Source organism: Meleagris gallopavo, chromosome 10 (assembly GCF_000146605.3).
Source record: "Meleagris gallopavo isolate NT-WF06-2002-E0010 breed Aviagen turkey brand Nicholas breeding stock chromosome 10, Turkey_5.1, whole genome shotgun sequence".
Taxonomy (NCBI): domain Eukaryota; kingdom Metazoa; phylum Chordata; class Aves; order Galliformes; family Phasianidae; genus Meleagris; species Meleagris gallopavo.
In genome coordinates this window covers 28463617-28487248 of record NC_015020.2, presented here as the reverse complement: position 1 = coordinate 28487248, position 23632 = coordinate 28463617, and the positions used below count along the sequence as shown (strand labels likewise).

At 37.0% G+C, this 23632-nt stretch overlaps 1 protein-coding gene across 1 annotated transcript; it reads left to right on the top strand.

The window, feature by feature from the left end:
* Nucleotides 1-5732: 5732 nt before the first annotated feature.
* On the top strand, nt 5733-21065 carry DNAJB4 (DnaJ heat shock protein family (Hsp40) member B4). The gene is given in 6 exon segments (XM_010716252.3): nt 5733-8132; nt 8468-8660; nt 9531-9816; nt 12340-12741; nt 12744-12913; nt 14456-21065. Coding segments are annotated over 4 exon segments (1017 nt in total). The 5' UTR covers nt 5733-8132; nt 8468-8660; nt 9531-9605; the 3' UTR covers nt 14690-21065.
* The last annotated feature ends 2567 nt before the right edge of the window (nt 21066-23632 follow it).

The following is a 23632-nucleotide window of genomic DNA, read 5'->3' as shown; positions in this document are numbered from 1 at the left end:
TTTTTGTTGTTGTTGTTGTTGTTGTTGTTGTTGTTGTTAGGTTAAGGGTAGTGAGGCAGTGGCACAGGTTGCCCAGAGGTGGTGGATGCTTTGGGAGCCCTGGAGACATTCAATATCAGGCTGGATGGGGCTCTGAGCAATGTGATCGTGCTGTGGGTGTCCCTATTCATTGCAGGGGAGTTGGACTAGATGATCTTTAAAGGTCCCTTCCAACTCTAACAGTTCTATTATTCTGTGATTTTTATTTTCTATCATTATTGCAGGAAAAAGTTCCCAAATAGAGTGTGGTTAGGGATCATGCAGGCACAATTTCTTCTTACCTTTCCCCTTTCCCCTTCTTACATGTGACTATGATTTGTGTTGTTTGTTCAGTGTTTTTCTTCCAGCTGTTCTCTTTACTGATAACTTTTTAGATATGCCAGAAAACAACTATCTGGTGCTTTTGTAAGAGGGAAAAAATGACTTGCAGACTTAGCTTCTCTCTGTTCCTTAGTTGTGGAACTTTACTGAACTAGTAGTAGACTACTCTAGATGTGCCTGACAGTCTTCAGTTTAAAGCTGTAGAGCATCTTCTTCACTTAAGGAAATATTTCTATAATGTATAAGCTGTTAGTTCCACTAATCAGTATTCCAAATTGACCATGTGTTGTTGTTATCTCTAATGGAACAAATCAAAGTACCTGTGATAGGCTGATAACCATTCAAAAGCAAAACTCAGATCCCAGTTGTGCCAGTACCACCTTCCTGAAGGAGACTTCTAGTGAAAGCAAACATGAAAGGACTGTATATTCTCTAGGTGCCCTGAATTCTCTGCTGCTTGCCACCTTTTTGAGACAACAGTTTGTTAATGGTTATTGCTTGTTGGAAGAAACCCCTTAGGATTGTTTTTCTTTGACAGACAGAACTGTTGCCATAGTTAATATGAACACGAGGAGGTTGTTACAGCTTGTATGTGTACTGTAGGTAAAGACTAAAATACCAGCTGTTGTATATTCCTGCCACTGAAATGGAGAGTCTCTAATTGAGACAGCCTACTCATCCTAATGTTTCCTGGGTGAAAAGATAGTTGCGATAACTGTATGTATGTTATTGAAATCTACTTTAAATGCCTTTTTCTCAGGTCTTTTTGTCCGTTCTAATTTCTTGAAGGAAAATCAACTAGGGGTACTGTGGAAATTAGCGCTGTTTTTCCGTTGTTCTTTTCCTGATGATCAGTACATACCACTGTGATTACGTCAGTTCTCCTGCTCCAGAACTCATTTGGTGAAAGAGCTAGCAGAGAGCTAGTCATGGTTCCCAGGGTCTCTGAGCTGGTTGGCCTCTTGTCCAGTCTCAGCCTGGCCCAAAGCAAATGTTACTTTGGCTGGTGCCAGCTGGCTCTAATCCCTGGGGTGAATGCTGGACTACAGAAGGAGTTGTGTATGAGTTGACTGATCTGTCTCTATGGTTTTAGGGCAATTTCTGTTTCTTCTGTGCTGCAAGAATAGGACTTAATCCAATGATCACACTGTTACCTTAAGCCTTACTTTTCTTGAAAATGTTTATAGTGAGACATCTTTACTTAGTCTAACTGAATGCCTCACTGTTGCTATTGGAAACAACACTCCTCAACATTTCATTTAGGTGTAAAACAATATAAATTGATTATTTTCTACCATTTGCACAATAAACATATTCAGATAGAAAAATGAAAGTACAAATCTATTTGCATACCTTTTTAAAGGTTTTGCATGTGTTTTTGTGAATTGACTGAAAGCCTGTAGGCAATGGATGTGTTGTTTTTCAGGAACAGAGAGAAAGGTGGTGGGAGAGAAAGTGGAAGCAGTGTGGTTGCTGGTCATGCTCAGATTTATACATTTCCAGTAGGTTTTAAACAATGTGCTGCTAGTATATGTACTTTTGAAGAAATATAAGTAAGTATTCTTAGATATGAGGTTACTGCTCATACAGAACTATGCTATAGTTATTCTAGCATGCTTTCTTGTAATATAGAGTACCCAAACACATTTCTTTCTACTAATACTTAGTTACTTAATACTAATACTTACTACATTAAATTAGATGGAGCAGAATTTTAGTGCCTGGCTGAACTCATACGTTTTGACAGCAATTGTGTGACACTGAGATTAATTGCAAAGTGCCAATGCTTGCAACTCAAGCTTTTGATCTGGAAAGTCTTTATTATTTCTTGCGTGGAAGTCGCTGAATTACATTGCACTGAGATATTCATGAATCTAATGAGTTTGTTCGTCCTGAGAATGCTGAACTACTTGTCCATTAAATGGTCTGTTTGTTCCAGTGATTTGCATTCAGAAGTGGTCTTAAGTAGTTGCTTTAGGCTAAGTGAGAGTAAAGCAAGCACCTGGTTGTTTTTCTTTTCCACTTTCCTGTTGCAGAGAATTCCTGCGTGGCTTCTCTGTTGGTTAACTTGGGTCAGATCTGTTCTGTGGTTGTGGTGATTTTTGTTTTTCTCCCTGGTATCCCCCTGAAACTTTTTTTTTTTTGAGTTTACACTGTCCTTTGGAGAGAATTCTACCACTTACACGACTTCTTAATTTTGTTTTTGAAACTGTCTTCTACTGGCTTCAATTAGAGGCTCTGGCTTAGGTTGGAGTAGGTCAAGAACAGCTCAGTTCATTCATCCTCCTGCTCTCCATCATTCTGTAGACCTCTCATTTCTTTACATCTTTTTTTTTTTTTAAAAGACCTCAAGCCTTCTCAGTTGTTTCTCATGTGGAAGCATTTTCATATCTCTGACTACTGGATTTTTCTGCTTTCTGTTAATTGATAAGCTTTGTAGTAGATTGTGTGGAACTTGTCAAAATGTAACATTTTTCTTGAGTGAAGTGTAACTTAAGCTTCCTCCTTTTTTCTCCTTAATAACAGTAAGGAGACTAAAAATATTTTTCCTTACCAACACAGAGCATTTTTCTGCATAGATATTTATAAAAGCATGACAATGACATCATAACCCACTGAAGCCTGTAACTGTGTGTGATAAATGTGTTGTTAGTAATGTGAAGGAATCTGTGAAGTGTTTTTTATCACTGGTTATTTTAGTTCTTGATCTATCAGCTTGCGTTTGGAGAAGAGACCTTGTTCACAAGCTTCTGTGTGAGTGGAAGCTGAAATGATTATTGTCTCTGGATCTGAAAAGAATTTAGGGAATCCTTAATTTGTAGATGAAAATATTTCCTGTCTTCTGCAACCGTACTTGAGATTCTCCTTTTTGTTTTTTTCCAAGTGCATTTGCCTGAAGTGGTTAATCATGCCATTGTGAAGTAAGCCTAGTTGGTTGAGTTCCAGCCAAAACAATGCATCTTAACTGAGTTCTAAGAACTTTGCCTGCTTTAAGATGCTGACTGTTCCTTCACAGCAGTGGGAGGTGAAACTTGGAAAATTCTTCCAAGTGTATTTTTGATCTTCAACTGTAGTAGAGATTGTGACTTAGGCAAGTATCAGGCATGAGAAGGCAATTCTTTGTTAATGACCTATAAGTTGGCTATGTTGTGAAGAATCAGTACGTGTATGACTTAGCGGCCTGCTTGTGCTTTTGGTGATCATTGCAGCCATATTTGGTGTAAAATCTACTTGAGACTTAGGTCAGCTCCCCTCCTGCTTTCCCATTAAACTATGGTTAATGCTGCTTGGTGCATTTCGGTTTGAATTCTTTCTGAACAGAGTGTTTTGAAGGCACCATCTATGCCTACAAAAATGTAAAGTGAGTGTGCCATTACTAAAGTATACTGTTACTATCTATGGCAACTTTGTAATTCTATGAGTAGTTTAAATTTTCTGTGCAGTGTTTTGCTTTCTCTTCTAATTACTTAGATGTAAAATCAAACCCTGGTATCCTTATCTACAGTGAGCTTTCTACTTAAATCATGGTAGCAACATATTTCTGCGGTGAAAAGAAGTAAAATTATTAAATTTTGCCCAGGTTGCTCAGAGAGCTGTGGGTGCTCCATCCCTGGAGGCATTCAAGGCCACTTTTGATGAGGTCTGAGCAGCCTGATCCAATGGGCGACAGCCGAGCGTTGGAACTAGATGATCTTTGAGGTCCCAAGATGTTCTGTGATTCATTCCAAGAAACTTCTGGGCAGTTACTTGGATGTGATGTGAATGACTAAATGAAGCTGCAGCTTTTGACTAGTTAGAAAGAACTGCTCACACTCGGTCACGTTTCGCTACATGGCTCTACTGTTTCTTCTCTAACAGACACTGAAGTTTATTTCTGTAGATGAGACAAACTACTGAATGCTTCTGTGGTGAAACACTATTCAATGCGTTTGTGAATGTGGCTGTATGTCTTTCATTCTTGTCTAAGGTTTTATGCACAGTCCCAAAGCATAAACATAGCTCAGAGAATGGCTACATGCTGTTAGAGGTGGTGAGGAGAAAAGTCATTGTCAGAATGCTTTTATCTTGGAAGATAATGCATGGTCTTACAGAAAACTTTCTATTATACATAGATTTGCTTTCTTCAAACCCTTTTAAACAGATGTTAATTTATTGCATTCATTCTTGTGAGTTTTCAAATACGATACTAGTTAATTGTGAAAGTTTTTTCTGGGCAGAGATTTGGCTCCTCTGCTTTGACATTTATGTGTACATGTATATTTATAGTTGTGATCTGTCTGGAATTTGCCTTTGTGGTTTTATTTGCTCTTTAACTTGTTCTGTGATCTAGTCCTGTCTTGCAGTTTTGTCTGAGCTTTTAACATGTGAGGAATTTATTTTTTAATTTATTTTTAAAAGCCTTAATTGAAAGGAGATATGAGCATTTTTGTTCAACTTCAACTATTTCAAGGAATGATACAGTTCTGCTTTTCCTTAAGCAAAGCTTATACTGGTACTAATTTATGACTGATCTGGAATTTGAGTTCCCTCATGTAACTTGTAAGAATTGGAGGAGATGTTTTCTGGGAACTGCTGTTTCTGAATACTTGGTTATCAGCTAACAAGCCTTGAAAACTACTGTGCTTTCAACAGTCAGACCTTTTAGATCTAGTAGAATTTAGGAAAACTAGAAAAATATCTATGAACTTTATTTGAAAATTAAACCTAACATTTGTGGTGATATACTGTAAAGAAGATATCTGATCTTTATTATGTATATCTTGTAGATAAAGTGGATAAAATTCTTGCTCTGCTTGACATTTTAGTACTTCAGTGTGATATACGCAGCATCAGAAGCTGACTTCATTCAATGTTAATGGAATCATGTGGTCAAGCATTACTAATACCTAGTCTGTATACATAATGCTTTAGAGTAAAATCTAATGTGACTATTTGTGTAGAGGATGTTTGAAGAACCTACATATAAATGCTTAGAAAACTTCTGCTATAAAAGCATGCCTTTTCATGCTGAGCATTGTTTCAGAACTTACTTTCATTCTTGTCTGACAAATGATGTGCTGCCTGAAAGTATATGGATGTAAAGTAGACACAGACTACAACTTTCTAACAATTGGGATTCATCACATAAGCTGTGTTTCAGGTGCTTCTTTAGTATTTGAATTTTCACGTGCTGCACAAGCATTTGAAATATTATTTTTAGTCCTTTCCCCACCATGGAATGAATCATTTGGAAGAAAGAGGAGATTCTACCAGAATCTAAACTTGGCAATCAGTGTTGATATTTCTTGTAGTACTGTGATCACTGAGCATAGTTTGGCAGAAAATGGTTTTCCAGAATTGACTAAGCATTATTTTCATAATTGCTATTTGATATGATAGTGATTGAATACAGCTATTGCATCTGGCTGTGTAAAGAATCAACCATCAGCTTTTTGTTTATGTGGTATAGCATTCAGAAATGTTGATATGGTAGAATAAGAAAGAATGGTAGCTAATTGGCAGATTGTATTGTGCGTATGAGGTGGTGTCGTGGACAGGTGTGTTACTGGAGATGTACATTTCAGAATTTGCTTGGTGCTTGTTCATGAGCATTCTGAATCAAAGCATTAGGTGAGAGTTTTTCTGATTTTACAGCTACCTAGCTTAGTGGTTGCTTACGGGAGGCATCAAGCTGCAGGATGCAGTACTGCTAGCTTGTCACATACAAGGAGCCGAGGCCACTCTTGGCTACATAAGTTCTACCAGGCTGTGTGCTGGTAGTGCTCCCTAGGCAGAATTCAGTTAAAAGTCCAAATAGATGGTGAGCTGGCATTCCAGCGTGCTGTACATAGAATTGCGGGCGTGGGCAGGTATGCAAGCAGGGTAGGTACCTCTTGGTATTCCAACCCAAACACCAAGCTCAGAATAAAGGTGTTATTCTAATGCAAGGACTCTGGGAAGCACTTGCTGACAGAATGCCTCATGGTGATCCTAAATACTACTGCAAAAGAGAGTATTTGAAGTAGGAAGGCAGAAACTTGTAAAGAACTAAATGATCCCATGAATGAATTAATCTGTCCCACCTTAAGTGATCACAGGATATTTAATGCCTTCAGGCATTAAAAAAGCTCAGATTATAGCATGAAAAACGGATAATGTAGGAGGCTTTTTTGTAGCTGTTTTCGTTTCTGTTCACCTGTGCTTATTTGAAGGAGCTGCAGTACTAGAAGTTCATTTTCTGTACAGTGCCCAAAGGATTTTCTTGTTAACAGCACTGAAGGGGGAACATAAGTAAAATAACAAAAGGTCTCTAATTATATGATAAAAAAGATAGTATGTAGAGAAAGAAGGAACATACTTTATAAAACCTTGTGTTTCAGTTGTCCCATTAAGTAGGCAGGAAGTAGAAGTAGCAATAGTCATTGCTGTGTATTTCACTCAGTCTTCATTGTTACATTGTTATTATTTTTAGAGAATAACTTACCTAATTAGGCTATAGCTTGGCACTAATGCTGGAAGAGCGTGTTTCTCTCTGTAGGCCCCTTACAGAAAGGATGCCTGAACAGTTACTCACTGTGATTGTCAGCAAAATTTCTCATTGTGACTTCTTAAGTTCTTCCTGGGTGGAAAAAGCTTTTGATTTAAGGAGAAATCCTGACTATTGTATCTTCTAATGGAACCTGGGAAATTAATTACTATGTCTTACAAAATGTCAGGGGGCAGTGTAAGCCGTGCTTATGGCGACTCCTTAGGTATTCTTGTGATAATTAAAATAATTAATTAATATAATGTTCTCAACAGGGAAGAAAGGTTTTATACTTTGCTTTTAAATCTAGCATATACACACTCTACCACTTCCAATGACCAGAGGTTTTGAAAAACTTAATGGAAGATAAACCTGTGGCTAGTCTGAGGTACTGCTGTTCTGTACGTTCTATGATGTAATCACCATGGTCACACAAATAGTGTGTGGTCCTACTCAGTGCACTGCAAGTGATGTAAGGTGTGACCCCACTGTGCTGGCTCAAACACTGCAATGGCAGCACAGCCGGGCATGGTGACTCCTTGTACTGTTAGCTCTGCAAGAGGACTTCAAGCTGTGCTGAATTTGGTTTTTGTCAATAGTGATAAAGTTTGTTTGCTGTTGTTATTCAGAGTGACTGTGACTGCTGAGTTTGTATGATGATTTGTCATATTCACAGCTATTTCCTGAGCATAATAAAATTAAAGCTGCCCACTAAAACATACTGCTACTCCCTAAGAAGCAACTTTACTTATGTATGTTTTGAATGAAATTGGTTTCAGCGTTGTTCTAATTCAACCTATTATACCCCTCTTGCCTTAGGATTTTTTCTGCTATCAAATCCCTCAACTTAGGGCATGGATCTACAAGATGTTGTCTGGAAGAGTAAATTAACAAAGCGAGTGCTTTTTAAAGAAAGATAGGGAGAAAAGGGTAATTAATAAAAGACTAGCTTTATTCCATGTAGAGATCACCAACAACTTATTCCTTCAGCTGTGAAGAGAATTGATTCTGTAACCTTGTGGCTCCCAGTGTTCCAGAAACTTAAATCAGTCCTTAGAGATTTGGTGATAAATCAGATTCTTCTTCTCAATGCCCTTTCACCTCTGTTGGTTTTGAAATATTAATTACAGGTATGCAAAATCCATGGTTGTGGTGAAATGTCATCTTTCATCCCTATTACTATTCCAAGGAGATTAGAAAAAAATCTAAGCAAATCCCAGATACATTGAAGGAATCTGGTCAAATCTAGCGCAGTGAGAAAGAACAGGTAAGATGTGGGGAATAGGGTGATGACATAAGGGGGTGAGATATCTCTTTTTATAGTACTCTCTATTTTAGAAGAAATTTTCAATCTTCTCTATTTCGTCTCCTTTGAAGTTAGAGCAGAATCTGGAAAACAACTTCAGAAACTGTTTTCTTTAAAGCAACAAAACCAGCTAATCTAAAGATTAGCATTTTCTTTTGAGGGTCCTTTATCTGATTTATACCCTCTTAAACTTTGCAACACTATAGGGAAGATAGTTTGAGACTAAGAGGTGCTTTCTTATGAGTAAGTTCCAGACATGACTAAAATTAGCATATTTTAATCCTTTTTTTTTCCAGGAAGGAGCGTTTTTTCAAGCTGCGCTAATCAGTCTTGAAGTTTATTACGATCCTGATAAACAAGGATAATTTCATAACAACTGAAAGAAATCAAACAGTCTGAAACTTGATACCATTCTCTCTGCAGAGTATTAGAAAATCTTAAAGATTAAAATTTGAACTACATGTTGTAAAAGAAATGTGCAGGAATCAGGTACTTTTCTATTAGCTTTCATATGACGACACGAATGCTGGCTGGATATGTTGCGATACTTGCATTGGCTTCATATTGCCACTATAGAGTGAGAGGTAAAGGGGGGAAAAGAAAAAAAAAAATACCCCACACATTTGATCTGCTTCTAGTTGTTTTTTGTTGTTGTTGGTTTTTTTTTAAGGTTTCTTTCATGTTTGATTTAGTGCGTAATGGTACGGCTGCAGTCAACTGTTGTTGAGAGTGAGTTAATTTTATTTTTAAAGAAATGCAGTTAGACTTTCTGAAGCTTTGTTGTTAGCTTTGGTGTCAAATACTTTGCAGTCTTCGCTGGAAAGTGTACAAACCCATGTTGATTGTATGTTCAGAAAGTAGTTGTATGTACAGTTGTCTCTACAGAAACTGTGAAGTAAAATGCTGTAATTATTTCATATGAGCTACTGAATTGCAGTTGGAGTGGTTATGTGCTTTAGACATGGTTGGGTTCATCCCTGCTAGTGAAAGGCATTGCATTGCACTGTTAAATGCTTAAACTTTCTAGTTGCTGGAGGAGGGAGGAAATAGTTCAACAGTTTGTGTGTGTGCGTGCTTGAGAGCAAATGAACTGTGCAGACTGTTCAGCAGGGGAAGTGACGCCCTGTAGTATTTGTCGTTCTAGAAAGAGCCGGAGACACGTAGTTTAGATGGGAGGACTCTGGAGAGGGCTGTGTCCTGTCCTGTGTGTATAATTATTTATAAATGAGCAACAGTGGAAGGAATGAAATACGGATAAGCTATCTAACGTTTCTCTAGTGTATCAGAGTTTGTTGGGTTTTTTTTTGGTTGTTCTGTTTACTTAATTTCCAAATTTGATCTTTATTTTTCCTTCTCTAGCTTCTCTGCATTGCTGAGACACTGGATACTGGTTTCTTTATAACAAGGAAAATCTAAATTCCTATAACACAGAGGATGGGGAAGGATTATTATTCTATTCTGGGAATTGAAAAAGGGGCTTCTGAAGAGGATATCAAAAAGGCTTACAGAAAACAAGCGCTTAAATGGCATCCGGATAAGAACAAGTCTGCTCATGCAGAAGAAAAATTCAAGGAGATCGCAGAAGCTTATGAAGTGCTGAGTGATCCCAAAAAGAGAGACATTTATGATCAGTTTGGGGAAGAAGGTATGTATATCTTTGCTGTAGTTTGTGAGGGGCCACTTTAATTATGTTGGAAGAAACAAAATAAGCACAGATGATGCATAGAAGCATGTGTTATTTTAGGCAATATGTCTGTACCACTTTGATTTTTTGTCTCATTTTTATTAGACTTATAATGTAAAATGTATTGCACAGGTTTAATGATGGTCTAGTTTTAATTTCTTCTGTTAATGTTTTTATGTTTTAGAAGTGCCAAATACTTACTTCACAGGCAGAAAGTCATTGGACTGCAAAAGTCTGTATGACCCATAAATAGCTTTCTGGGATCTCGTCTTACTGCTGCCTTCCCTTACTCTAGCACTTTTAGATGCAGTTGGAGAGATGAATTCTGTTTTAAGATTTTGTTAAAGGGCACTCTGCTTGATCTCAGCATGGCAGTCCTGAGCAGAAGCCCAGGTGTCCAGTCTGTAGTTGTCCTTGGCTTCTTGCCTAGGGAGGAAAGAATTTGGCTGATGTCATGAAATACCAGAACATTTTTTAGCTTTAATTGTAAACAGTGATAACATGCCAAGAGAATGAGGCCTCAGAAATGTCATATTTATCCTAAAATGGTTATCTGAAGAGGATTTTTTTTTTAATTTATTTTTGACCAACATGACTTGCCTCAGTCTTATGATTGAACAACAGAGGAGGACGTTAACAACTCTCCCCTTAAAGTTATACTATCAGAAATTCCAGATGAAATAATTGTTTCTGTTTTAATAAGTATGTCCACTCATTCATTGCCATTCATGCCCCCCTTTTTTCGAGAGAGCAAGAAAGGACCCCCAGCATTAGTTTTTGTGCAGGAAGTTGCAAGTTCTTATATGAAATTTGATCCTCTGTCATCTGTGGGGCTTAATGAATTTGTTAAAAAATTGTTATAAATTCATGTAGAAAGCCTTTAGCTTCTGCACATGGTGCAGTGTTTTTTGTTTTGTTCTACTGCAGATGTCCAGAATCTTCAGTGCTGTTTTTGAAACGTTCTAGGAAAAAGTTTTAGATACCAGAGGCCTTCATTGCCTCTTAGTCTTCTGCCTCCTTGCATTTCATCCTATTTTCCATGCCTCTTTTCTGTATATGAGTATATAACTATTTACCTTGCTATTCTTTGAGATTTTTTATTCCTGTGCAGTAGCTCATCTCAAATAGCTCTCCCAAAGATGCATTTTTGTTATTTTTTCCCAGAAGTAAGGCATGTAGCCTTTTGTGTCCTAGCATATATACTTGAGCGTAGAGATTCAAAATATGTTTGCTTATTTTGAGCGAAACGTTAAAGGTAGCAGTGGTGACGCTGGAAATACCTTGTGATGACTCAGTTGTTCTCTAAGCTTTTCCATTGCTTCAGAGAGTGTAATTAGTAGTTCTGAGGAAAAGGTGAGGAGGTGGGATATAGGAAGCAGCAAATATCATTGTTTTTTACAGTGAAGAACCTTGATGTGCCTTCAGTAAAAACTTCTGACCAGCTATTCCAGGAGGTGTCATTTTGTTACCGCAGATTATCACAGATTTATAGATCCACTGATCAGATTGTTTACCATTAACAGTTCTGTGCTATGTGGATAGAACTACTCATTGTAAAGTACTTTTTAATGGCAAGGTACAGAGATGGGGAAGTTGACCGTATTCTGATGTTTTTCTTAGTTACTGCTGGTAACTGGTATTAGATTTATGCATAGAAGTTCTAAGCAAAACAAAGAAAAAAATAAAACCTGTTTCAAATTTTTTTTTTCAAACAAAAAAAGAATTGGGCATTGTGAGTTTTGAACTAAGTGTCCTACAAAAACTTTTTTTTCTTAGAGGTTTGAGATGGTATTCTGAAACTGTCAGTGCATCAAAGCAAAAAACTAGTAGGAGTTGAGAAAGGCATTTAGAACTTACTGAAACCCAGTCAGGAAGTGCAAAGGACCAGCCAGTGAGAATCGTAAGGAAAGTCTTACCAGAAAGACATTAAATGTAGATATCTGCCTAGGGAAGATAGAGGTAGAGAAGAGTTATTTGAGAACAATGTGGGTTGTTTGTTTGTTTGTTTGTTTTTGGTTTTGTACAGGGACAATGACAGTTTATAGAAGACTTTCATACACAAATAGGTGAACTTCTTGTAGGGGTTTTTTTTTTTTTTTTTTTTGTTGGCTGGATAGAATTATATTCCCAAGTTTCTTCCCTTTTCTATCATAAATTTGAGATTTTGCTCTGAATGTTAAAGAAGCAGTATGGCTGCTTGAGTGTTGTCCTGTTCTTTTATTCTCAAAATTCATTGCAGGAAAGCAGAAGTAAAGCTTATCAGCAATAGATTGGCGTTGAACAATGGAGAATGAGAGAAATATTATTTGAATTAATAGTTGATACTGAGTAGTCTGGTATTTCCTCATTGAGGAGGAGTCCTTCCACTCTACCCCATAGATCTTTTCAGCTTGTCAATTATGATATCTATTCTTCCACTCCCTGATAAATGGAATATTAGTATAAGCTGTCTTGTATAAAATTTTGCATATTTGTCTTTTTTAGGTCTGAAAGGAGGTGCTGGAGGACCTGATGGACAGGGTGGTACCTTCCGGTATTCCTTCCATGGTGACCCACATGCTACGTTCGCAGCTTTCTTTGGTGGCACAAATCCTTTTGAGATCTTCTTTGGAAGGAGGATGCCTGGTGGTAGAGACACTGAAGACATGGAGGTGGATGGTGATCCGTTTGGATCGTTCACTAGTTTCAGTATGAATGGTTTTCCAAGAGAAAGGAATACAGTAGGTAGCCAGTTACGTCGTAAACAAGATCCCCCTGTAATTCATGAGCTTAAGGTGTCATTGGAAGAGATATATCATGGCTGCACAAAAAGGATGAGGATTTCACGGAAAAGGCTGAACCCAGATGGTAGAAGTGTCCGAACAGAAGACAAAATTCTCACTATTGAAATAAAAGAGGATGGAAAGAAGGCACTAAAATCACTTTTCCAAAAGAAGGTGATGAAACACCCAACACAATTCCAGCTGACATTGTTTTTATCATAAAAGATAAACCTCACTCTCATTTCAAGAGAGATGGATCAAATATTGTCTATCCTGTTAAGATCAGCTTAAGGGAGGTAAGTTTCTCTTTTAGCGGAACTCATTGTTCAACCTTATTATAATGTGGTACAATAGCTATACAGCAAAAACTAAATGACAGCGATGAAGTGGTTTTTTTCTGTTCTAAAGAAAGCGTTTCTCATAAAAAATGTGACTACAGAATGTAGTTATTTATAGTGGAAGCACTAGCTGTTTTGATATAAATGGAATACTATTTCAAGCTGTTTACCATGGAGGAGGTAGAATAGAATGAGGATGGAAGAGTGAAAGTAAAAGTTGATATGACTTAAATCTTTGTACTTTACCTTTCTAGATAAATACATATTAGACTAAATCAATAAATGCATTCAATATGGTATGCTCATTTATTGTGTGATGTGATTGCTGCTTCCACGGAACAAAGTAGAAATTTCTTAACTATTTTCAGTGCCAGCAAATTCTAAGCCTGCCTTTTTATGTCATACGTTATTTCAGTGTGATTTCAAAGTAGGTAGAGATTGATTTCATGAGGATAAATTATTGAGAACAGGTGTTATAGGAGCTATATATAACAACAAAAATGCTATAGCTTTTTTTTTTTTAATTCTGTTCCAAGAACAAAACACGCTGGCTTTCAAAAGGAAAGAATCGGGCAACCAAGGAGAGTTCTTCAGAATCTGAAGCTGTGTGGTGGTCGTAATATAAAAATTAACATAGCTGAATGTGTTTTATTTTCTATCAGTTAGTATTAGGTGAAGGAGTGAGTTTTTACTTAGGTTTTGAGCTCTTCGTGCATATTATGAGCTCCCTTCTGAGAGGATTCCTTTCTAAAAATACATTTAAAGTAAAATGAAACACTTAAAACAGGGTAAAGGAGGAAGAGAACTATTTAATGATGTGGGTAATACAGTTCTTTCATGGATAAAAGTCCATGTAGAGTTATTGCACTGTTACGTAGTAGTGAGCATCTATCAGTATAGACCAAGTATACGGGACCAGGTGAAGCTGGAATAATCTTTATCAGAAATCTTAGTAATGAAGACAAACCATTGGGTAAAGCAGGAGAAAACCTGATCTTCCTGATGACATATTTTAATTTTGATATTCTAAAATAGTGTTTGTTTTTCTTTGACCATCACAAATGCTCTCCTAAGACAACTATTAAATTTGATTGTCTCCACTTAGACATTTAAATGTTGTATTATTTGATGTAACATAAGTTGATGGAAGCATTGGAGTAAATCCCTGTGCAAGTGAACAAAAAATTGAAAGGATTCTAAATTACCTGTAGAAATTGTATCTAGAGATATGCTGTTGGACAGTTGTGAATGGTATGTTTGCCCTGGGGTCAATTACCATATTACTTGATAAAATTATGGAAGGATATATGAACTCATTCTTCAGTGGGTATTGCATAAGATTGTTGTATCTTGTCAAAATTCAGATAGACTTATTAAATCTCTCACTTCACAGTGGAAGTATTCTGTTTACAATGCTAGTCCTTTCTAAATAAAATTCAAATGCAGCTACAAACAATGTTCTGACCAATTCATTTTTCTTATGATACAATCTTTCTCTAGGCATTGTGTGGCAGCTCTATCAATGTGCCAACAATAGAAGGAAGAACCATACCCATGACAGTAAATGAAGTTGTAAAGCCTGGGATGAGAAGAAGAATTATAGGATACGGTTTGCCATTTCCCAAAAATCCTGACCAACGTGGAGACTTAATTATAGAGTTTGAAGTAATTTTCCCAGATAACATTTCTCCAGCATCAAAAGAAGTACTTAGGCGAAATCTTCCAGTTTCATAAAATGAGGACTATGTCAACTGTTTAAGCAGGACACTGGAAATGCAGAAGACTGGCAAGTCTGTGCTTTAAAAGTGCAATGTGTAACAACTAGTGGAATATTTGTTTTTTGTTTGTTTGTGGGTTGGGTGGGGGGAAATATTGTAATGCTGCATGAGAAGAAAAGAGTTAAGTACAAGTCATATGGATGACTTCTGCAGTATAATTTACAGGGAAAACCACTCATATTTTATATTAGATCTTCCTAATCAGAAAAGCTTATTCAGTATTTTGCTTAATATAAAGTGTAGTCAGTTTTTACAAAGCCAATGCATATTTCTGATAAAGTACTCAAGCCACCAAGTACTTTATTCCTTATATCCCTACTCTATCTAATGTAAACAGTTTATACAGAGATTGGATGTGGTAGTAGAAATATACATGTGCGAATACTTTAAATTACAAAACAGTAAGGATACTATTTGGTCTGTTGCTGTCCACTATACAAAGCATAGACTAGGAGAATCAGCTTGGACTGCTAAATTGCCCCCCACTGAAATGAAAGTATTTTCTTTATTTCATCAGAATGTGAGGGATCTGCATTAGAAGTCTAGGAAAGAGCATGTATCTTGAGGAGAAGGTAGCTGTTTGTTGAGTGGTTCCTCATGCTTCAGGCAGAACAGCAAGAAAGGATTGTACAAGTGTGAGCCTGCTGTCAAATGGAACAGGGAAATTGGGTGACAAATAATGTAGAGAAGGCTGAGGTACTCAGTGGCTTCTTTGCCTCAATCTTTGCCAGTAATACAGTCTTTACCAGGAGTCAGCCCCCTGAAACCAGAAGGGAATCCTGAAACAAGGAAGAGGTAACCTCAGTGGTGAACCAACATAGAAGTGCGTTTAAACTAGATATACAGAAGTCCATGACACCTGACAGATTGCATGCAGAATTGCTGAGGATTCTAGCTAATGCCTTTGCAAGGCCTCTCAATCATCTTTTGATTTGAGAAGGTTTCTATAGACTGGTAAGAAGCAAATATCACTCCTGTCTTCAAGAAAAGCTAGAGAGAAGATATGAGGAATTACCAGCAAGTCAGCCTTCATGCAGTTCCTGGGAAGGTGAAAAGGAATATCCTCCCAGAAAGCATTTTCAAACATGTGGAAGACAGTAATGCGATTTAAGGTCAGCATAGATTTACAGAGGGGAAAATCATGGTTGACCAACTTGATTTCATTCTACAGTGTGTGTGTGGTGATTAGCTTGATGGATAATGGAAAAACAGTCTGTGTTCTTTACCTTGACTTTAGTAGGCGAATTGACAAAGTACGGGATAGATAAGTGGACAGTGAGATGAATTAAAAAGTGACTGAGTGGGCACAGGGGTTTTGTTATCAGTGTCACAAAGTCCACTTGGAGGTAAGTCACCAGTGGTGTATGCAAATGCTCAATACCGTGGCCAGTAATACTCAACATCTTTGTTAAAGACTTGTATGATGGAATGGAGTGCACACTCAGCAAGTTTGCATGTCATACAGAACTGTGAGGAGTGGTCAGTAACACCGTATTGATTGTGCTGGCCTTAAGAAGGGCTTTGGTGGTCCACAAAAACCGTACAGAGAAAAAAAACACACAGTTCTGTGAGTAAAAATCTTGCTCCCTTAAGTATTACTCAGGTACCAGTACAGTCTTGGAGCTTGCTGTCTGGAAAGCAATTTTGCTGAGAAAGGGCTTTGAGTTTCTGGCAGACAACAAACTGACCATGAACTAGCAATATGTCCTTGCAGCAAAACAGGCTAATGGTATCCTGGGTTGCACTGGGAAGCTTTGCGAGCAGATTGAGGGAGGTAATCCTTCCCTACTCCTCACTAGTGAGGCTGCATCTGTCATACCATGTCCTGTTGTAGTCTCCCCAGTAGAAGGAAGACAGTGGCTTGATGGAACAAGTCTATGAGAGACTGAGAGAACTAGAACTGTTCAGTCTGGAATACAGAAAGCTCAGAGGATTCTTATAAATGTGTATAAGCATTTGGAAGGAGGGAATGAGGAGAAGGGAGCCAGACTCTTCTCAGTATCACCCAGTGTTGGGACAAAAAGCATGGGGACAACTTAATACACTTTTTTTTTTTAATATTGTGAGGGTGGTCACAGAAAGACTGTGGAGTATCCATCCATAGAGATGCTCAAAACCAAACTGGACATAGTCCTGGGCAGCCTGGTCTAGCTGGCCATGCTTGAGGAGATTTGGGTGATCACCAGAGGTTCCTTCTAACCTAGAAGATTCTGTGTACACTGACTTAGGAACCTTTTTCAGTAGACAGTGTTAAGGACCATGCTCTGTAAATGAGGCTTAGCCCAAAGATGGGGTGGTGCTGATGTGACAACTTGAATCCGTAGGGAGAAGGTTCTTGGGTGGAAAGATGTATAAAGAACACTCTAAGAAGTGTGCCATAGAGCAGATATTTAAAGATCATGTTGACATCAAGTTCAGACCTTGAAAATAATGCAGATTTTAATTTAAAGAAAGAATCCCAGGTCCCATCTAAGAAGAAGTCTGCTGAAGACATGAAATAGGATAGGGCTTGTCCACAAACTTCTACATGCTTGCATTGAGTCTTTTCTGAATACAAATATGACTTACTTATCTTTAGAGTTAAAAGGTGCATAGGGAAAAGGAAAGCCCTCTGTAATAGTCTAGTTTTGTAATATTGTAATAGGGCTGGTTCCCTTCATTTTGGTGGAAGAAATGCCTTGCAGATTTGTTCTTGTTACTTGAGTTTAAAATATAATAGAGTGCTTTAGCAACAGTTTCAGAGAATGCTTTTCTTCATAAGAAGAAAATATATAGGATTTGCTGTTAGCCTTTTGACTGTGGAAACTCAGTAGTTACCTGCTTTGTTAGGTAGCTTAAGAAATAGCAGTATTAATTTCATATAAACGCTTTTCTGTGGGAAAGTAAATAATATGGAAGTTGGGATTCAATTTACAATAGCTTTTTAATGAGCAAAAAAATTCCATTTTTATTACTCAAAGAAATAGAACTTCTGGGAGATACTGTTCAAATAATTTTTCAACTGCTTATCTCTTTGTATGTTGTCAGTTGTAGTCCTACAACTGCAGTAGATCTACAAGGAATGAAACAATTGCTGGAACAGTATCGCAAAGGACAAACGTAGCTGCTTAATGTTTCTGCGTATTGTTAACACTATATATTGTTTGTTGAAAAAGTTCCCAATATGTACTGTATTGCATTTCTTATGTGGTTTTTAAGTAAAAAGTGTAAAGTTGTTTTTTCATTTTCTCTCATCTTTTGTTATGTTGGCAGATGCTGAAATCTATATAACTTAAGAAGTGTATCATCCTAAAATATCTGTATGGTACTTTAAAAGTTAATGGAATTGAAATTTTGTAATGCAGGATCTTGTAACAGTAGTCTAACTCGTGAAAAAAAAAACAAACCAAACAAATTATCTTATCTCTTGTAACTATTTTCAGGTAGGAAAAGTAGTGTTCAATTCAGGATTTGCAGTATCCTGTGCATTTAGAGGCACATGTACAACAGACTTCTTTTTTTCCTAGTTGTTTTCATGCTCAAAATTCAGAACTGTAGAACTGGTATGAATTTTTATTTTTTTTAATGGAGAGATAACAAAGCATGCATTTCAAAAAAATAGCACCTGAAATTACTTCAAAATATGAGAGAGGGCATTAATCCAAGATTTGCAAGAAAGAAGCACACTTTTAATAGTGAAATATTAAAAGCTATGTTTTAAAAACCGCTTGATTATTTTAAGTAAAGGCTTTGTGGGAGACAGAGGCAAATACTCAGTCACCTGCTATATCTTTAGCTACTAAAATACATGAAAATAAATTGACATTCATGAAGTTGGGAGGACAGTGATATTTTTAATCTCCTGAGGGTTGTTGAAGTGCCACACACAGCAAAAGCCATTTGGTTAGTTCAGAGGAGTTCATTCTTAGACTTTCCGATGTCATGAGAATATTAGCATTCCATTGTTTTATTCCAGTATTCCTTGTGTAATTGAAGACTATGTAAAGCCTGTTTGTGGTGTGTTGAGGAAGTGCTGTGGTTTGGGGATGGTTTTGAATAATGATCCATTTTCTTATTTAGGGAAGTAGCGTGCTTTGTAGCTGGGGTTGGGTCTCTGCTATTATTTTTTTCCCACCTTCATCTTTTAACTTTGTGGATGCTTACTCCCATTCATTTTTTATGTAGTGTAAGTAGACTTCATTTGCGTGTCCTCCTTTATTATTCACCACCTACTTTAAATATGACCATCAGTCCAAATGTTACAAACAACCCTGAAAATGGGCAACATGTATTATGATAATTGGTGAAATGAGGTTAGCAGTATTTTGAGTCTCACGTGATAGTTCTAGTATTTTTAGTGGGTGCTCAAAAATTCAGGCACAGGGAGACATCTCTAAGAGTGATGCATAGTACAGTGAATAAATAAAGATCTGAAAATGGTTGCATCTTCAATGCCAATGAGCCAAAGCATATATGAGGAAATACTCTATAGCTGGCTTGGTTGTAAAGACACTGGTTGAGCTGAGCACCTAAAACTCTCAACCTTGCATAGTTTTGCTTAGATACTGGAGGAGAGAATGTCACCTTTTGTCTTTTGGATAATCTACCATTAGTTATGGATTAACTTTTTTTTTGTAGGATCCGTACAAAAGTAAAACCACTGCATTGGATGGTGGTGATGTACTTTGCCAAGAGTGAGTTTTGCTTCTTGCTAAGTGCCACTATCATCATGCTTGTGTAAAACAAATTTACTTTATTAATTACTCATGCTTTGTGTTAATAATATCTTGAGACAAACTGGCTGACGTACATTTTGAGGTAAGAGAAAAACAATAGTAGTTTCCAAAGGCTGTTTTCCTTGGCCTTTACTGAGATTGTCTGACCTTATACTTATCTACGTCCTCTTTTCTTCTTTGAAGCACTCAGTAGGTATAGGCAAAATGTTTTAATTCCAAAAACTTTTAAGTCTTAAGATGTTTTTGTTACTTCATAGTGACTTGATGTTTATGAAGATTCTTTTATTGTGTAAATACTGAAAGTAGAGGGCTACTGTTACTCCCTTTGTGTCTAGCAACTCTGTGTGCTTGTTTTGCTCCACTGTAAGTGCTAGCCTACCCAAGCAACAATCTTGTTAGTCATGCTGATTGCTTTATCACGGAGAAGCTATCTTCACACTTGTTGCCCTACATGATTAAAAAAGTCAATATGCACAGAGCCAGTTCTTGAAATACCTTGCAGCATTTCCGCGTGTGTACCAAATGGAATGTTCCAAAAGTGTCTGAACTGTGTGTATTCCTCTTTATAGAAGAGATGAGAATGAGTTGAATGAGAAGTATTCCTTGAAAGAAGACTTAAGTGTAAGTCTAATATGGACCAAGAAAAACAGTGCCTACCAAGAGAACTACATATACTTTTATTTTGCTCATGCACCACCAAATTGATCTTAAGTGATACGTAGTGGAGATCAAATTCTGGGGATCTGCTCTTTTGCCCTGTTAAGTCACAGTTTGAAACTTGAAGTCAGTGCACAAAATGAGTTTGTTGCTGTGATGTGGACTTTCACAAATGCTCTCATCTAGTTGCAGTTTTTCACATGCCAAAGCTAAAATACGAATATTTGATGCAGTATGGCTGTACTATTAGAAGGTCAGTAAAATCTGGTAATGGATTTCATTCCCTTTCTGTCACAGACGAAATTCTGTTCAAGCTCCTGGCTCAAAAATTGTATTTCATCCTCTGTTTTCTCAAAAGGCCTTGTTTTGTAGCATGACTAGGAAACTTTAGTTTCATTTCTATTATAACTTTATTTAAATAGCAGATCTCAAGGTACTAGCACTAAACTTATAAAGAACAACTCTGTTTTCTTTCAACTCAATTTTCATTAAACTAAGCAAGGCAAGATATGGTCCTGTAATATCTTATAAAACAGGTTCTTTGTTCTGTAGTCAAAATCCTTTTAAGCCCTTACTTTCTTTTGGAATGTAAATGACCAGAAAAACAAGATTTTTTGCAGGTAAGAGCTCCTCAAGTCATGGATTCATATATCATTTGTCGTTTTGTATACACCGTTGGTACATTGCAGTAGAACACTGTTGCATTTCATCCTTAGTAGTATGACTCAGTTTTGTTCCCAGCACTTTCTTGACAGACATGGCTTTTGCATGCCATAGTTCTTGCATTCAAAATACTTTTGCTGAGGAATATGATGCATTGTGTAAAATATTAGTAGGATATAACCAATTCTCTTTTTAGTGTGATATTTTACTTTATATAAAACTATTGCAAGTAATAAGTAATGTTTTATTTAAATGATTAACTTTCTGCAGTGTCACTAAAAAATGCAATTTAAGTTCTTTTTGGATCTCAACTTTCCTGAACTGCTGAAAGCTTATTTGAATTAATGACCTAGTTATGATGTGTGTTACTTACTGTGGGCAGATATTTTCCTGATGGCTATGCATTTGAAGAAGCCTGAGAAAAGAACTGCTTGTAGTTGGAGAAAATGTCTTGTGCCTATTATAGGCTTTCTTTTCTTTGAGTTGCTCAGCAGTCTGACTCATTTCTAGGTCCACGAATCACTCAGTCCACATTATTATACTGGTTAAATCTGAGTGATTGAAGCTCCTAATTCATGAACAGAATGATATCAATGAATAGCATTTGTAGCTCATCAAAAAACAAGTACATGTAGCACATATGAAACTGAAGCTGTTGAATGTTTCCTAATGATTTCTTGCCAAAGCTGAAAACTGCTAATGGTAACAATGTAAATATTGTCCTAGATTTGGCTTTAAAGAAAAACATAGCATATGCGTACTTTTTTCTTCTCATTTAAGGGAAAAAATAAGAACCAAATAGCACTCACCACTTTAATTTTACTTCTTATGTAAATAATGAAAGTATATATGTGTTCCGTATTTGTATTAACAGTGCAATATGATCTTCAGTTTACTTGGTCAGCTGTGCTGGTTTCTCACTGCTTTTTCTTTCTGTGGTTAAAAACTGATGCTGTTCTTCCAAGTGGGATCAGTATAATTCTGGTACAAGTTTAGCTGCCTATTTCTGTCTGTCCTTTATAGATAGATCAATGCAAGGAAGTATAACACTTCAGTGAGAGGAGGTTTTGCAACATTCCTAAATTAGGGCTACATCAGTGTCCTTAGGATTGTGAAATAAATCTGCTCATCTTCTGCTGTGTATAGAAACTTGACTGTTTTTGTTTCCATTTAACTGAATTGCTAACATCAATAATGAACAGCAATTGATTTGTAACATTGATTCAATTATGATTTCAGAAGATTAAGGAATGAGTTAGAAGAGATAAGATTGGTGGGGACAAGAATTATATTACAAAAGAATTAGTGACATTGACACTTTAGTAAATGGGCAAAGGCATGTTTTATAATAAATACTTTATTGAAAAATAGCATAACAGTGAAAAACCAAAATAACAGGATGTTTGGACATGAACCATTTGGTACTGTCTTTTAATTTTGTCTCACTACAATCTCAGTTTTTGCTAATGTTCTCTCAGTTCTATTCCAATATTGAAAAGGAAGGTTCATACAGTTTTCCAAGTTCAGAGAAATCTTGAATTTTCAGTTTTCTGGTTTCAAACTAGTCTTGGAAGGTCAGTTAAAGTCTGAGGGTAACTTTATTCTCTGGTGTATTTTACTGGTGGGAATTGCTAGAAAATTAATACCTTTGATTTACTGGATAAAAGTTAGACATGTTTGAATTATTCAATTAAACATATCACACGCTATTTGGAAAGACCCAAATCCAGCTGACTTCAAAACCTTTCTCTTCCCCCAGGAACAGAATTTTAACCATTTTATGTATTTTCTGATAAGCACTAGATACTCTCCAAACAACTATACTAGAATTTCACTACAGGCTGCCTCTTCATCATCCTCTTCAATCTGCCTATCTGCTCTGATTCTGTACACCAGAATCCTTTTTTGTTTCTTCTGGGTGTTTTGTGTTTTCTAAGATGTGGAAGATAAAGCAAAGCAGTGCTGCTTCTCTCTGCAACTTTACAGCAGATTCCTGCAGAAGTGCTGGATGCTGTTTCAGGAATCTTCCTCTCTTCACATCTTGACCATTCAAGATGTGGAGTAAATGCACCACTTAAAATGAAGTTATTCTACGGAGGTGAGTGTAGCTATGCTGGAGCACAGCAGAGGTCTTCTGTGGTATCTAAGTCCTTATATGGAATATGTTTCTCTGTTCCGGGAGATGGAAACACTTAAAATCCACTAAATGTTAGAAAAATATAGTTTTCTAACATGTTAAATCTCAATACTGCAAAGCTGTTGTCCGTTACAGCAATGTCTTTAAACCTTGCTTATATGGCTGTAGCTGTGTTAATTCTTGGAGGTTTATAGTATGCGAAGTTGTGGTAAAAAGGAAAAGAGTTGGCAGAAGCCCTTACCTACTTTGTGTTTTCTTCTATAACCTAAATATAAACCTCTGTGATCAGTATTTAGCACATCTTTCTTCCTGGTTGAAATTCATGAGCCTATTCATTGGAAAGATGGTAGTCTTCTTACAAAATGGCTCTGTGTATAAATTAGAGACTTTAAAGGTATATAAATAGATTTCATAGCATATGCTTTTTAATATCCAAACAGAGGAAACGAAATGAAATGATGTATGTGCTGGCCGGTATTGGGAACATGAACCGTCTTTGGCTGAGTAGGTGTTACTGGTGTAACTTACACTTACTGAAAGTGCCCATCTAATAAACCCTTCCTAATCAACCCCGTGGACGGAAGTGTTGTTTATGCATAGAAATAGCTCATGTCCCGGGTCCGTGTTGCTTTGCTTTCGCGTGGGCGGTGGCCCGGGGGCTCCCAGTGTCGCTGCCCTCCCTGGCGCTTCTCCCCACCGTGTGCGCCCCGGAGCGGGGCGGGAAGGC